Source organism: Beta vulgaris, chromosome 5, assembly GCF_026745355.1.
Source record: "Beta vulgaris subsp. vulgaris cultivar EL10 chromosome 5, EL10.2, whole genome shotgun sequence".
Classification (NCBI taxonomy): Eukaryota; Viridiplantae; Streptophyta; class Magnoliopsida; order Caryophyllales; family Amaranthaceae; genus Beta; species Beta vulgaris.
In genome coordinates this window covers 63,538,421-63,553,064 of record NC_079206.1, presented here as the reverse complement: position 1 = coordinate 63,553,064, position 14,644 = coordinate 63,538,421, and the positions used below count along the sequence as shown (strand labels likewise).

At 32.7% G+C, this 14,644-nt stretch overlaps 1 protein-coding gene and 1 non-coding gene across 2 annotated transcripts; both read right to left on the bottom strand.

Annotated features, from left to right (window-relative positions):
* Positions 1-2,557: 2,557 nt before the first annotated feature.
* Positions 2,558-6,106, bottom strand: LOC125491516 (F-box protein SKIP23-like). The gene is made up of 2 exons (XM_048644029.2): positions 5,200-6,106; positions 2,558-4,143 (listed from the first exon to the last, which is right to left on the bottom strand). Exons 1-2 carry the CDS (start codon positions 6,104-6,106, stop codon positions 2,954-2,956), a joined length of 2,097 nt encoding a protein of 698 aa, XP_048499986.2. The 3' UTR covers positions 2,558-2,953.
* Positions 6,107-7,865: 1,759 nt separating this feature from the next.
* LOC104894443 (uncharacterized) lies at positions 7,866-12,680 on the bottom strand. The gene is made up of 4 exons (XR_790220.4): positions 12,498-12,680; positions 11,542-11,702; positions 10,292-10,925; positions 7,866-9,703 (listed from the first exon to the last, which is right to left on the bottom strand). It is a non-coding gene; the product is annotated as an uncharacterized LOC104894443 (transcript).
* Positions 12,681-14,644: the final 1,964 nt, after the last annotated feature.

Below are 14,644 nucleotides of genomic sequence, written 5' to 3'. Positions count from 1 at the left end.
GGCAGCAAACTTAGGATCAGTGGAAGGTGGTGGATTAATGGTACCATTCACAAAACCTAGTTTATTCTTAGTGGCAAGTGCAATAATCATACTTCTTTGCCATTCACCAAAAGCATCACCATTAAACTTCTCAGATACAATAGGCAGAGAAGTATTTTCAGAGGAATTGATAAAGTATGGACTAGAAGGGTCTTGTGTAACAGGAATTTCAGTTTTTTAGGCATATTGCTTCAATTGATTTAGAAGAAACTGATGAAATAGGATGAAAGAAAATCAAATCCAACTTTCTACAGATTTGATTAAGAATTCTTGTGAAAAACAAATTTTCACAGATTTACAACTGAAACTCTATCAATTGTAGAGTTCAGAAAAGAATTTTATTCTGATCAAACTCTTTCAAGAATTTGACGATTTCAAGAATTGAAATAAATTCTTCAGATTTAGAGAGAAGAACCACTTACAATCTTTTGAATGATGATCAAGAAATGCGGAAATGTTTGATCATTTTTCTTTGAATTTTCTGATTTCTGTAATTGTAACAAGAAAACCAGAATTATTTGAGCAGAACCGTAACTTGCTCTGATACCATAATGAACTTTTGATGATTCATTCAGAGAGAATTATAGAGAGAAGGAGGGAGAGAAGATTTTATTTCAGTAGTGAATGAATGAGCTGCTGAGAACTCAATGACACTCTTTATAGTGTCTCAACTATTTACAAAAAGGGTGTAATAACCACTTTCTAACTAACTTGTAACTAACATTCTTGTAACAAACTTTCTGTAACAAACTTAGCTAAGCTAGCTGTTTGACATGTCAGCATGGTTATTAATAGAATGGTGATCATGATCATCAACATGATCACCAACAATATTAAAAATAAAAATGAATCATCTTATGATTACTTAAAATTATAATAATTAATTACCAAAAATTAATTATCATTATTGGGTTATTAATAAAATAATAATTAATTACAAAAAATTATGTATAAATATTTTTAGAGAGAGAAAGGTGAGGAGGAGAAGTGTTTTTTTTGTTATGAAATATATCAATATGGGTATCATTTTATAGAGGGGAAAAGGATATGAATTTTGGTTTTTTTTTTTTGAAATAGGAATTTTCTGGGAAATTCCGTGGAAATTTCCCAAAAAAAACACAGCAGCAGCCACGTGGCAGCTTGCCACTGGCTGGTTGTGTGTGACAATGCTCCTTTTGTCTTCAATTTACACGGTTCACATGGTGATGGGTTTTTTCACATGGTGAACAATGACATGTTTTGCCATTTGGTGATGAGTTTTATATCACCAATGGGATGCATGTTTTTTTTGTTCAACCCAAAATTTCTGATTTTGGTGAGGTTTGATCACCATTGGGAGTGCTCATGATTACAAAATTTTAGCAACAATTCTACTCAAAAAGAGAACACAACCTATATGTAAATTATAATCGGCCAAAGTAACTTAAAAATAGTGAATTTGGTCAAGAATACTTTAGTAACTTTAAATTTTCCACTTGTTACTTTTGCTCTCTTTTTTTTTTTTTTGGACAACTTTAGATTTACTTTACTACTATTGTTTGATTGTTTCCCATAGAAGTACAATAGTTTGCACAAATTATGGGACGACTGCTACTCTGCTAGTACAATTGAGTCCGGATCCTCTAGAGTTATTAGAGAACTCTAGAGGTAGAGTTAGTGTAATCTCATCCCTCCATCTAAATCTACGGTTACTAATTTAAAACAAATCATTTTATTTAAGGAAATAAAATAAACATCTAAAACTTAAGGAAATATGCAAAGGAGACGTAGTTTTTCCGCCATACACATTCACAAACTCCATTGATGGACTATGAAAGAGTTTGAGAAACTTATAATCTATATCTTGCCACTACCGTACCAATCAGAATTTTTTCAAAAAAAAATCTGCATCACACGACTAAACTACCGAAGAAGATATTTGGGTGTGACTTGTGAGATACATCACCTCGAAAAGACTAACAACCATCAAATTGAAATCAAGCTAAAAAGAAAGTCACAAATCACAATTATATCCACAACGTGGTAGGTAACTCCATATATGTAAATGACAATGGTAAAACCACCTAGTTTCACGTTTATTGCAACCTCTACTAATTCCGCAAGAAGCTTCTGCCGGGTTCAAATATAGCAATGCTTTTCTTTCATCTATAGTGTATTCCAGATTTTTACTATCAAACTAGCAGCTTTGATCAGATTATGACTAATAGTAATATACTCCTTCCAGTCTTTATTAGTTTACTCGTATTTCTTTTTGGATTGTCCCTTATTAATTTACCCCTTTCTTTTATTTCTATTTTGAAATGGAATCACTAACTTTTCATCACACATGCATTCAACTTTAATATAAATAATAGTTTATCTTTCTTTCTATAACCCACAATATTATTTCTCCTGAAACTCGGTGCACAAAAAAGGATAAACTAATAAAAAACGGAGGGAATATACTGCAACCTCAACACTGCAAAATCCTCTGTCAAATATCACATAGCAAAATCTCAATAAAATTGTCAGATATTATGTAAAAAAAAAACTTAGAACTTGAGTTCAAAATGGAAAGAATATTAAACCAGCCGATCAACAGGTTATGTACTAAACAACTATGGCTTTTTCATAAAGCAGATAAATATTATCATAAGACCGTATTTTTTTCTTTAAATTCCTCTAAGCTGCCCTCGCACAGGGCCACTCAAAAATACTACCCTATTTTTACTAGAAATTACATATATACCCGTCAATGTTTATAAAGTACTAAAATACCACTAGAGTTTGCAGCTATTCTCAATTCTGATCACAGTACTATAACAAACAGAGATTTCCAGGCCAGCTTTGAGTTACCATTATTCATGAACTCTTGATACCGATTTTTGAGCTGTATCTATAATAGCTGATACTAGTCTCACCATATCAACGATCATCATCGATGTCTCCAAAACCATGACGGAGGTGGCCAGATGACCTCAGAATACCCTGGAAAAAATTTTACAGGCCTACAATCACCATCATCAAAGTGAAAAACAGCAACATCAAGATGAATATCCCATGTCTCAAAGATTTTACAGTCATAACTCCTAATACCAGAATATTCTGGGAAACTACCTCTACGAAATACAATGCAATTGCCTTTCCATCCTGGAAAATCCTTAACTAAAGCAAAGAAGCACCCATCAAAAGTCACAAACAGTATCTTATCATCACCTATACCTTCAATTTCATCCCATTTCTGATGTTCCTCATTAAGCTTATAAACCTTAAAAGCTCCATCATAATCACTTATTTGACATCGTCTATGAACTAAATACAGTTCTTCACCTAATACAGCTAAACGTTTCTTGTAATTGCTTCTCGATCCACCAGGCAATGGATTTTCTGTAACACTCGACATCCTTAACGAATGATAATCCATTGAACAAACTCTACCTTCATAATCAACTGCATAAATCCTTCCATTGAAATTCACTATATCATCCAATTCCCTGCTTCTGAAATTAACTTGCTCCTTTTCTCCATTTTTAAGCCTTGTTGTGGATAAATAATCCACCTGATCATACAACTCTATGACAGTACAGTCATCAATAGTAGTAGGAGAAGTTTCAGTTTCACAGTTGGGATTCACAAACAAAACCACCTTATTATCATATTCAGATAATCTCTTCTCAGAGAACATTTCTTGAGGTTTATCCATTCTTCTAAAAGTATAGAATCTACCCATTTCCAATATGTGAAAATCAGACAAATTCAGAGTACATTGGAAACGAAAAAATAGACCTTTAGTAACAACAACAACTCGAGAAAGTGGTGCTCTGACATATAGTTTACCTGTGTTCAACTCTTCAACAGTAAACAACCATGGGTGTAGCTTGTGATTAACAGATGATCGCACAAGAAATACAGAACTTGCCACTAAAACTGAAGAATGAGTTTTACCTTTGTAAGGGAAAAGAGGTGATAAGATGCTCCTTGAGCTGAGTACAGACATAGGGATTGAACTCCGCCATGTCTGACAGACTGCCCTCAAGTTCATGATCTGCATTCTCGTTTCGAGGCGTTGCGCAACGGATATTAGCAAATCCGGTGGCAACGCCGACCATGTCATTCTGTCAATGGCTCAAGTTTGCTGTTGTAGTTTGGTGGTGGTTGGGAGAGTTTGTGACTTTAGGCTTAGCAATTAACAATTGTGCTATAAGAGAAAGATTGATTTAATCAACGGTGAGTACATAAATTATGGGAAACATATAATGTGTCATTATCAGATCCTACGTGTTTTATGGTAGACGCATGTGAAAATTATCCTTTAAGAGTTTTAAGGGTCACCTTCAGAAAGAAATGTGAATCAATATAGTTTCTGTGATATAAATAGTAAGGTTGAGTGTTTATTAATCAACAAGGTCACATCTAGAAAACTTTAGATTAATCAAATCCAACTTCTTATACCGTTCTATGTGCTTCAAGTAAGAATTGAAATTTTAAGCTTTATTTTGTTTACTACATCTCTAATTTTTTACTACATCTTTGATTCAGCTTGTCTAGAAAATATTCATGCTGCAAGAAAACAGCACTCAGATTTTATTCCCTCCACCAAAGTTTTGTATAAGAAAGTTCTACCGTAAAAGTCCGTTTGATTCAACTTATTTGGTCTTATCTTATCTTATCTAAACGTATCTTGTCTTATCTGATCTTATCTTATCTTATCTTTCTGAAATGAGTGGAAATAAGTTAAACAGAACATATTATCTTATCTTATCTTATCAGATAAATATTATATTAAGTTAAAATAAATTGAACAAAACAGAATCTAACTTGTTGTAAGTTAGAGCTTAGAATTTTCTTTATTCTTCAGCTAGGCTTTTTTTTTTTGATAATTAATAGTCCATTTTATTATAATAGAAAGAGGAGCAAAAGCTCAATACACCAAAGGATTGGAATTACCCCTAAAACACCATTTTAGAACACACCTAGACACCATCCATTTGAGAATCAATCTCCTAAAAACAAACACCCATACATCATTCATGACTCCTATGAAAACAAATTACTACTACAAGACCATGACTCCTATGATACACCCTTCGAAGAAAACAAACAAACAACAATTACCATTGGAACTCCTAATTGAACACCCTCTTTGCTACTTGAAAGCCATTCTTCTTTTCCATCTTAAACCCAAGATGTTGAAGTAATGGTGATATATTTTCTTCTCTGATTTGTTATGAACCCCCAAATGTTGAGAAAGACGACCATTATTTTTCTTTGCTGACCATTGAAAGTGAGGAATTGACACATTATTGCTCCCATTAGGCTCCAAAGACATACTCCTACCATCACTAACAACACCATCCGATTCAACAAATCCATCCAAACAATAAGAACCTGCATCCATGCTCTTCTCATAAGAAGAACATTGAACACTAGCAACTCCATTAACAACAACATTATTTTCAATAGAGTTCTTTGGTACTTTTTCATTACTAACAACATTTTCAACAGACACATCTTGCAACAAACAACTGATATCACTAGAGCTCTTAACATTTTCTGCAATGCCATTTGATATAATAGAAGGGTAATTTTTATCATTCTCCATTTGAAGAAGAGCATCCACTTCTAATTTAAGCTCACTAACTTCAGACAATGACTCTATTTTTCCTTTGTGCACATCAATAAAATCCAAATTGACATTCTTACATAATCCTTCATAACTTGCAGAGGGCTGCTTCATCTCGTGACCAATAACATGAAAAAAAGCATTAACAAATCTATTCCATGGATTAACACTAGAAGAAGCAGGGACAAAAACTGAGTACGTTACACCCTTAATGACAATGCTTAGTTTCAAAAACCACCCCCATTTATTACAACCTGACTGAATTTTCCACCAAAGATGACCACGACGGATAGAGTGTTCGAACTCAATCAAATTCGAACAGCAATTAAGCACGTTGGAAACCCATTTGACCAAATTAATTGGGAAATTAACCCAACGTTCCCGATTCTTAAACAATTCACGAAATTTTACAAAACCATTAATCAACTCCAATTTGAAAACCTTACCCTTAATTTGGATCTCCATTATCAACTGCAATTAACACAAACTTGAATTTGAACTTACAGAAGAACTTGAAACAATGACGGAAAAACTGACGGAAATTCTCCCTGACGGAAACTGACTATGTCTGAAAGAATCCCCTTGTAGAAGTCGAAGAACTGACGGAGAAACTTGAAACTTGAAACCTGGTGGAAATCGATCTGAGAAGAATCCTCCCACCTTAGACAAGCTTTGATAAATAGTTGGGAGGAAATTTGAATCTGGAAATCAAGAAATCAGAACTTAATTTGAATATATAGTGAAAATAATGCTCGCCGGAAAGGTTAATGGCTCGCCGGCGACTGAGAAGGGTGCAGCCACCGGCGAGACATAGGAAATTTCAAGTTTGCAGCTTGAGGGTTTTGAGGAGGAAGTTTGAGGAGGAATTTGGGGGGGTCAGTTTTTTCTACTAGATACCATTGTTTGTATCAGTCGGACTATTATATTTCGAATCGTTTCAGATTTCGAATTAGGGTTTCATATCATAACCGGATCATTATGCATTTTGGATCGGACATTTGTGGATCATATGATGGATTGTCTCGTCTTTATATGTATGAACTCCTTTGTCTAATCATTCTTCAGCTAGGCTTACTATTTGTTCTTATGGAGTTATGGTATAACTTTTGATGTCTCACTATAAATTTGCCTCCGACAGTTTCATCCAAAAGTTACACATTCCTCTCAATGACAAATATTTCTTAAACTAACCCGGCCGTTTGAAAAAAGATTTGTTTTTAAAACTAGTCTCCCTTGAAAGAAAGATGTCCTAACTTTTCATTTGCACCTTTATAAAAAAAAAATGTTTTTGAAATTAGCAAAAAGAACTGAGAACTCAAGTACAGAAAATAATCAAGTTCAGAGTGAAAAAAAAAAAAAAAACTTAGCAAGTTCGGTAATTATGACAGATAATGCTTTTACTAGACCATTTTACATGAGGAAGAAAGGGATTTTGGCAAATAAATAATCCAAGCAGTCTGTTACCAGACAAAAGAGACAAAGGACATTTTGAAAACCACACTTGTGTGGGGCCCACCTTCTTCCCTGTCTTTTATACTTCCTCTGTTTCTAAATAAGTACAACATTTCTTGTTTTCACGTTTGTCAATGCATTATTTTAACCATTAATATCTTTAATTATCAATAAGTAAAAATTATAAAAAGTTGATATTAAAAAATTTCACATTTAGACGAATCTAACAAGATCTCACATGACTATGTTTTTCCTAAAATGTAAATCACCAAAGTTAATTAAAGTTTAAACTGTGAATAGTAAACACTATGCGAATGTTGCACTTATTTAGAAACGGAGGAAGTATTTGATAACAATTTTGCCATATACTCCCTCCGTCCCAATTTATTTACTACATTTTGCCATTTAGGTGTGCCCCAATTTATTTGCTACATTTGCAAATATTTTCAGATATAGTACATAGGTCCCACACTTTATTTACAAATTTGTCATCACTCCCTCCTTGGTTTTTGTAAATATTTCCATATATAGTACATAGGTTTCACAATTTACCTATTTGCTTTTTTGTTAAGTCTTGTTATGGTAGTGGTCCCCACTCCCTCCTTGGTCTTTGTGATAAAGCAAATGTAGCAAATAATTCGGGACAGAGGGAGTAACAATAATCAAAATAGAAGCATCATGCATGCAATGAAATAATATCACAACATACAATCAAAAATATTATAGAAAATGTGATACAATAATCTCGGAAAAAAATAAGAGTTACGCTATATGCAACCAAGGACTATATATAAGACATAAAATACACTAACACACTACCTAAAATAGAAATAAGTTGTAAATTTATGGAAAAAATTATGCATCATGATGTAATATAAATGTTCAATTAATGCATATTTTTTCCATTTCTAGCTTCTTATATGCTGCACTAATAGATTTTTTCCTAAAAATAAATAGTAAAAAATATTGGTTCAGCCAAAAAAAAACAATTGAACAAGGTGGAAAATTTGTACCATAAATGTGACCATAGAGCCATAATGGCTAGTTCACAACACCCAAAAAGGAGCCAGCAGGTTCTATATTAAACAAGTTTATCTTACTGAAAATGTCAGAATAATTGCAATTCCAAATGTTAAATATAAAATTTATCCTCAACATTCATATTCAAACAAAGAGCATGGTGAGTGGTCAGCAGTACAAACTGTCAGTCACATAACATGGTACCAAATACCAATTAAATGACCTTATCTCAACAAATAAAAAGCCTGAAAGAGAATCTACTTCCACTACAATTGGAATGTGCACCTGAGATACTAGACCATAATAGTTAATACTAAAAAGACATCTGTTTATTGACATCTCTGCACTCTGCTGTCAAGTGCCACTTTCATGGAATTATTCAAAGCTTGATGAAATGAGGAAGAAAACAAAAATAGTGCATTAAATAGTGTATATCATCCTGGCAAAACAATTGATCAAGCTCCTCAATTAATATGTATTACAAAAGACAAGAGAATCCCACAAAATGTCATATGTATTTGTCCTGTTGTTCACATAGCAGGAAAAAAATGATGTACAAGCCAGAGAATTGGCCCTGTTTGACAAATAGAGTTTAGAGTTTAGCTGTTAGAGAGTTTTTGTTCATCAGATTTGACTGCTGATTTCACAACTGTTTTTTATAAATGTGTTTGATAACAATTAACTGATTGCTAAAAGCTTATTGCCATGTGTTTGAGTATAATGAAATTTATAGACATTTTAATACAATGTGTACTAGTATTATTAGAAGCAAAAAAGTCATTGAAAATATTTGTACCTAATCCTCTAAAGAAAAAACTCTTATTAGGAGGCTTTTTCATTTTGAGAGTTTTCATTCCAAAACTCTCTCTAAAACTCTATTTTACCAAACACCCCTTTTAGAGTTTTTGACTAGTCAAAACTCTAAAAGTGGTCCAAAACTCTCTTTTTACTCCAAAACTCTAATTGTCAAACACCCCCAAAGAATATAAGAACAAACTGATTAAAGTTTACTTTAGAGGCAAGGAGCGAAACCAGGCCAACAGGTTATGTACGAAGGTTCAAAGTCGAAAGTTTGTTCTTAGAACATTTCTATATGTCTATATACATAGAGATCTTCACAAAAGGGGAAAGAAACAAGGGGAGCTTACACTAAGCAAAACTTCTGCTAGCAGAGGCCACGGTGATTCTGCAAGTGTCTGATAGTAACTTATACCTTGAACATCAATTACCTAACAAACAGTATGGTCTGTAGAACAATTGATGTATCCAAGTAGGGTGGAGAACAAAAACTTCCTCATTCACAAATATATACTGATGATTCATCTTCAAAATATTACTGCGATATCAGCTTCAAAAACCTGATATCTGACAGGCTATTCCTATAACCAAATTACATAAGAAGTATAAGAGCTTAGTAAGGGAAAGTTTCCATAATGTATATAAAAGCACCTATATAATGAGAACAAGCATGGTGGTATCCATGAAGCCATGAAGCAATGAAGCATAATATGGTGAAATACGATATGTGATTGTCGTTTCCAAGCTATAGCAATATTAGGGGTATGTATGCTATGTGAATACTACGTGCCCCTAGAATTAGGGGTGTAAGTTATTTGGTTAAAAACCGAAAACCAAACCAAACCAAACCGAATTAGTAATTTGGTTTGGTTTTTTTTGAAATTCGGTTTGGTTTGGATTCAAAAAAAAAAAAACTTCGGTTTTTCGGTTTGGATTGGTTTTGGTTTTGGAAAACCGAAAAAACCGAATTATTGTCACTTAACATACGAATTTTTTCTATTATTTTTTTGTGTTTCTTTTTTTTAATATTAATTACGAAAATACAAAAATATTGTCACTTAAAATACAAATTATCAAAAAGTTTGGTTTAAATTCGGTTTGGTTTTTATCTTGGTTTGATTTAATTTCATTTCGGTTTGGTTTGGATTTTGGAATATGAAAAAAATTGGTTTGTTTTGTGTTTGTTGGATTTTAAAAGATAAAAAAAATCCGATTTAGTTTGGTTTGGTTTGGTTTTTGGTTTCATATTTTGGTTTGGTTTGGTTTGGATTGAGTCGAATTTCGGTTTGGATTTGGTTTGGAAATTTCAAAACCGAATTTATTTCGGTTTGGTTTGGTTTTGACCTAAAACCAAACCAAAAACCGAACTTACACCCCTACCTAGAATGGAAGCAGGCGGAAAAAGTTCAGGAAGATAGTGATTGAGCACTCCCCCACGAAGGAAGAATTAGATTGCCGATACACTTGCCAAGGAAGCTAGAAAAACAGATGATTGTATCAGCAGTACTAGAACTTTCCCCTTTCCCCCTAGTTTCAATATGCATGATCACATTGCAGAGTGAATGAAATATAAAGTATTATTATTATCTACGTTACGCCTTGTTCACCAAAAAAAAAAAGAACGGAAGCAGGTGATCATGGAGCGACCAGTACCCATCTCGCTAGGACTATTTCCACATTAGTATGACTTGGGGAGCATAAGAACCTTGTTTTTTTCTATAAAAGGAACCAGCCAATCTATTTTAAAATGCATCAACTCAAGGTCGAGTAGGATTGAATCCAAATATATAGCTTGGGCGTCATCTAAGGACCTCCCAGAGTCCTTTTGAAGAATAATAATTATCTTTGCTAGAGACTCTAAGGCCCAAGTAAGGAGGCTATCACTATTCACAAGATGCACTTCCATTATATTTCCATGCTATTGCTCATCTCATATCTTTTTCAAGATTGGGATCAAGTGAGAGCTCACATCAACCCCTAGGAATTTCACTTGTGGGACATTCTTTTCAACAATCTGAAAAAGAAGACAGAGAATCAGAGCCAGATTCCCATATATAGAAAGGGGAGAATCACAATTTATAGGTCATAATAATCTTAGATTGATTTTCTATGACACCAAATAATTAACTTCTGCAGAAGTGAAATATTGACGTGAACTCAGATCAAAGTGCGAGACCTCAGAATTTGAAGTACTAGACCAGCACAATCAGATATCAATTTCCTAATATTCCTAAATTTAAGCAGCCTTCTGAAAAGAATGCATAAATTTCACATGGCCACATATTTGCACATTTTGTGACAACCAAAGAAGGTATGATATCAACCATGTCAATGTTACCAACCAACCTACCTTAAGAGGAGAATTCATTGCTGGAGCTGAATCAACATTGTTTTGGTCCTTGAATTCTAAAAACAAACCCATAGACTACTTTGAGAGATTTGATATAACACAGCTACTAATAAGAGACAGGAAAAGGGGGAAGAAGCTCTAATATGTGAATTTTGTGACATATGAAGGGTAAAGTATGGAGTAACACACTACTCACATGATCTTATATGTTAATCATTCTCCTTTAATTCTATAATAAATGAGTTCTCAGCATGAAGTGAACTGATTAAAATCAAATTACCATAATAAGATATGTCTTCTTGAACAGTTTGTATCCCCCGAGTTACTTGCACACAGTTGGCGGACATATCTTTTTCTTCTCCTCCTCTGTGGCTCTGTCCCCTTCATTTCCTTGTCGTACTTCTACTACATCTTCCTCTTCCTTTTTCAGGATCAATTCCACTAAGTCAAGAGATCACCATGGACCATCTCAAAGTTAGCATATTTCATGAACATGTGTAAAGTGTAAGCAATAGAAGGCAAATTAATAAGCATACATAAATTTGAAAAAAGTTTTTTCACTAGTACCCCTGATGTTTCACGAAATGCACCAGCTACCCTTATTGTTTCGGAAATGCACCAAATGCGCTTGTGATTTGCATAAAATGCACCAAGTACCTTTACTGACTAACGGCATTAAGTTTCTCTTGCCTATCCCTTCAAGCTTATCCCATTTCTCTTCCTCCTCAATCAGCTTAAATGCCTCAAAAGCTCCATCCTTTTTTCTTACACCACCTATAAATTAGATACAACCACACGACTGACGACACAGCTAAAAGTTTCTTGTTATCGCTTCCCGAACCCTCACACTGTCACACAATGGATCTTCCACAATGCTAAACATCTTCAACAATTGATATTAATTCCATTTAACACAACCTACCTTTGCGATCAAATGCATAAACCCTCCCCTTAGAAATCAACTATATCATCAAACTTTTAACCCTTTTTACAGCAAGGGCCGCATTATTAGACAGTAGACAGCTCCATAACAGTACAATCATCAATGGTAAGTTGACAAGTTTCGCAATTCGGATTCACTAACAAAACCACCTTATTTTCACAACTCAAAAGATCATCATCAAAATATTCCACAGCTTTAAAAAGTATAAAATCTACCCAATTCCACAATTTCAAAATGAGACAAATTCAATTCTTAAATGTTTCGAAAAAGCGGTACTCGAATGGTAAGCGTACCTGGATATAACTCATAGTCAGGAATTTGGGGAGATTTTTTAGGGATTGTGATTGCTGCAATCTAGGGTTTATAGTTGACTTGCAATACGGAAATAGTACTTGATTTTAGCAGTTTGATAATCGCTTTTGGGTTTCCGACATTACACTCTAGAGAATGTTGGGTGGATCGAATTCATAATTGTAATCTAAGTGGACTATATTAAAAAAAATCGATTATAATAGTATTATATACAAAATGATTATATTAGAATATTCACTATATTATATATAAAGTGATTATATCATACAAAAACTATTATATAAAATAAAAACTGATTATATCATGACACGCAATGTATAATAAGTTATTATGAACCATATTTATTGAAGTTTTTTTTATTCAAACATACAACTTCAACAACATTTCACTTTTGTTCTCCTAAGCTATGTATCGTGTGCTTAACTGCCTATGTCCTTTTTATTCTCAAGAATTCAACAAATGGTGAAACCGTGAAATGTTAGGTCACAAAGAAAATAATTTTTTTAAAAAAACTTATGAAACTAATTCACATTAAATTTAGTGCGGACTTATGCTAGTACGTATATGTAATTTATATAAAAAAAAAGTCACTACGTTAAAAAAATAGCTGTAAGAGAGGAGTAGCTAACATCAATGGCTCTTTCTTTTTGTTAACCAAGCAAACTTTCTTTGGAGTTGTTTGTCGTGATCATACGGGTAGTCGGGGTGAAGGGATTCAATGTGCCAATTTTGCCGATGATATAACATAAGTCGAACTCCTAGCTATTCGCTAGCTTTGGAGTGGATATCAATAAGGGGCTGGATGGAGTGTATAGTTACTACTAAGGGCCTGTTCTCCCCAGCTTATTTTCAGTTCAGTTCAGTTCAGTTCAGTTCAGTTCAGCTCTAATAAGTTCAGTTCAGTTCAGTTCAGCTCCAATTAGTTCAGTTCAGTTCAGTTCAGCTCCAATAAGTTCAGTTCAGTTCAGATCAGTTCAGTTCAGTTCAGTTCAGCTCTATTCTTTTATAACCATTTTGTTAAATATTATTATTATTATGTTGGTATAATTTATTTTACTAATTACTATTATTATTATTATTATTTAAATATATATCATTACTATTAAGTATTATTATTATTATTATTATTATTATTGTTGTTTCTAATTATTATTGTTATTTCGTGGTCCAACCCAATCATTATTTTTATTACTAAATATTTTTAAGTTATTAAATATAATTATTAAAATAGTAATATTAATTTACTTCTTAGATATTATTGTTATTATATATCATCGTCAAGTATTAATATAATTAAAATAATATAAAATAATTATTATTAATTATCATTACTATCATTAATTATTAATTATATTATTATTATGATTATTAAATTATTTATTTATAACTATCATTTAAAAATATTCAAAATACTACTATTATTATTAATTATTCATTATTATTACTTATATATAATTATTATTAATATTTATATTATTATTGTTTAAAATATTATTTATATATTATACATTCAATTTATTTCAATGTAATATAATTCAATTCAATTCAATCAATTCAATTCAATTCAATTCAGTTCAGTTCTCAGTTCAGTTCAGTTCAGTTCAGTTCAGTTCAGTTCAGCTCTGATAAGTTCAGTTCAGTTCAGTTCAGCTCCAATAAGTTCAGTTCAGTTCAGTTCAGCTTTGATAAGTTCAGTTCAGTTCAGTTCAGTTCAGTTCAGCTGTTTTATGCCGAAGAGAACAGGCCCTAAATGTCTAGTTGCAACTCAGACCTTACACTAAAGGAAAGTGACTAACAATAGTATTTCTGAAATTGTCCATGATTGCACGGAATTTGGAATAATCCAAGGATGGAATTCGGTTGATGAGCAACAATTGAGATTCACATAGCATACATACTTTCTTTAGCCAACTAAGATTTTAAAGATAGAAACAAAAAATTGGTGAACATATTGCTTTACATTATTGATTAAAATATTGTAGATTATAAAATTGAATTATAATAGAAGCATAAGCACATAAAATTTCAGCTTTTTGACATTGTTACTGGAAGTAGCATTGTTTATAACTTGAGTATTACTATTGTCTGCTAACCATTTTTCTAATATTGTTGAAAAGTTACAACGTGT

Coding starts and splice junctions, on each gene's coding strand:
- LOC125491516 (XM_048644029.2), bottom strand. CDS start 6,106: ATGGAGATCCAAATTAAGGGTAAGGTTTTCAAATTGGAGTTGATTAAT. Junction 4,144..5,199: donor CCATTACTTCAACATCTTGG/GTTTAAGATGGA, acceptor AGCAAACTTGAG/CCATTGACAGAATGACATGG.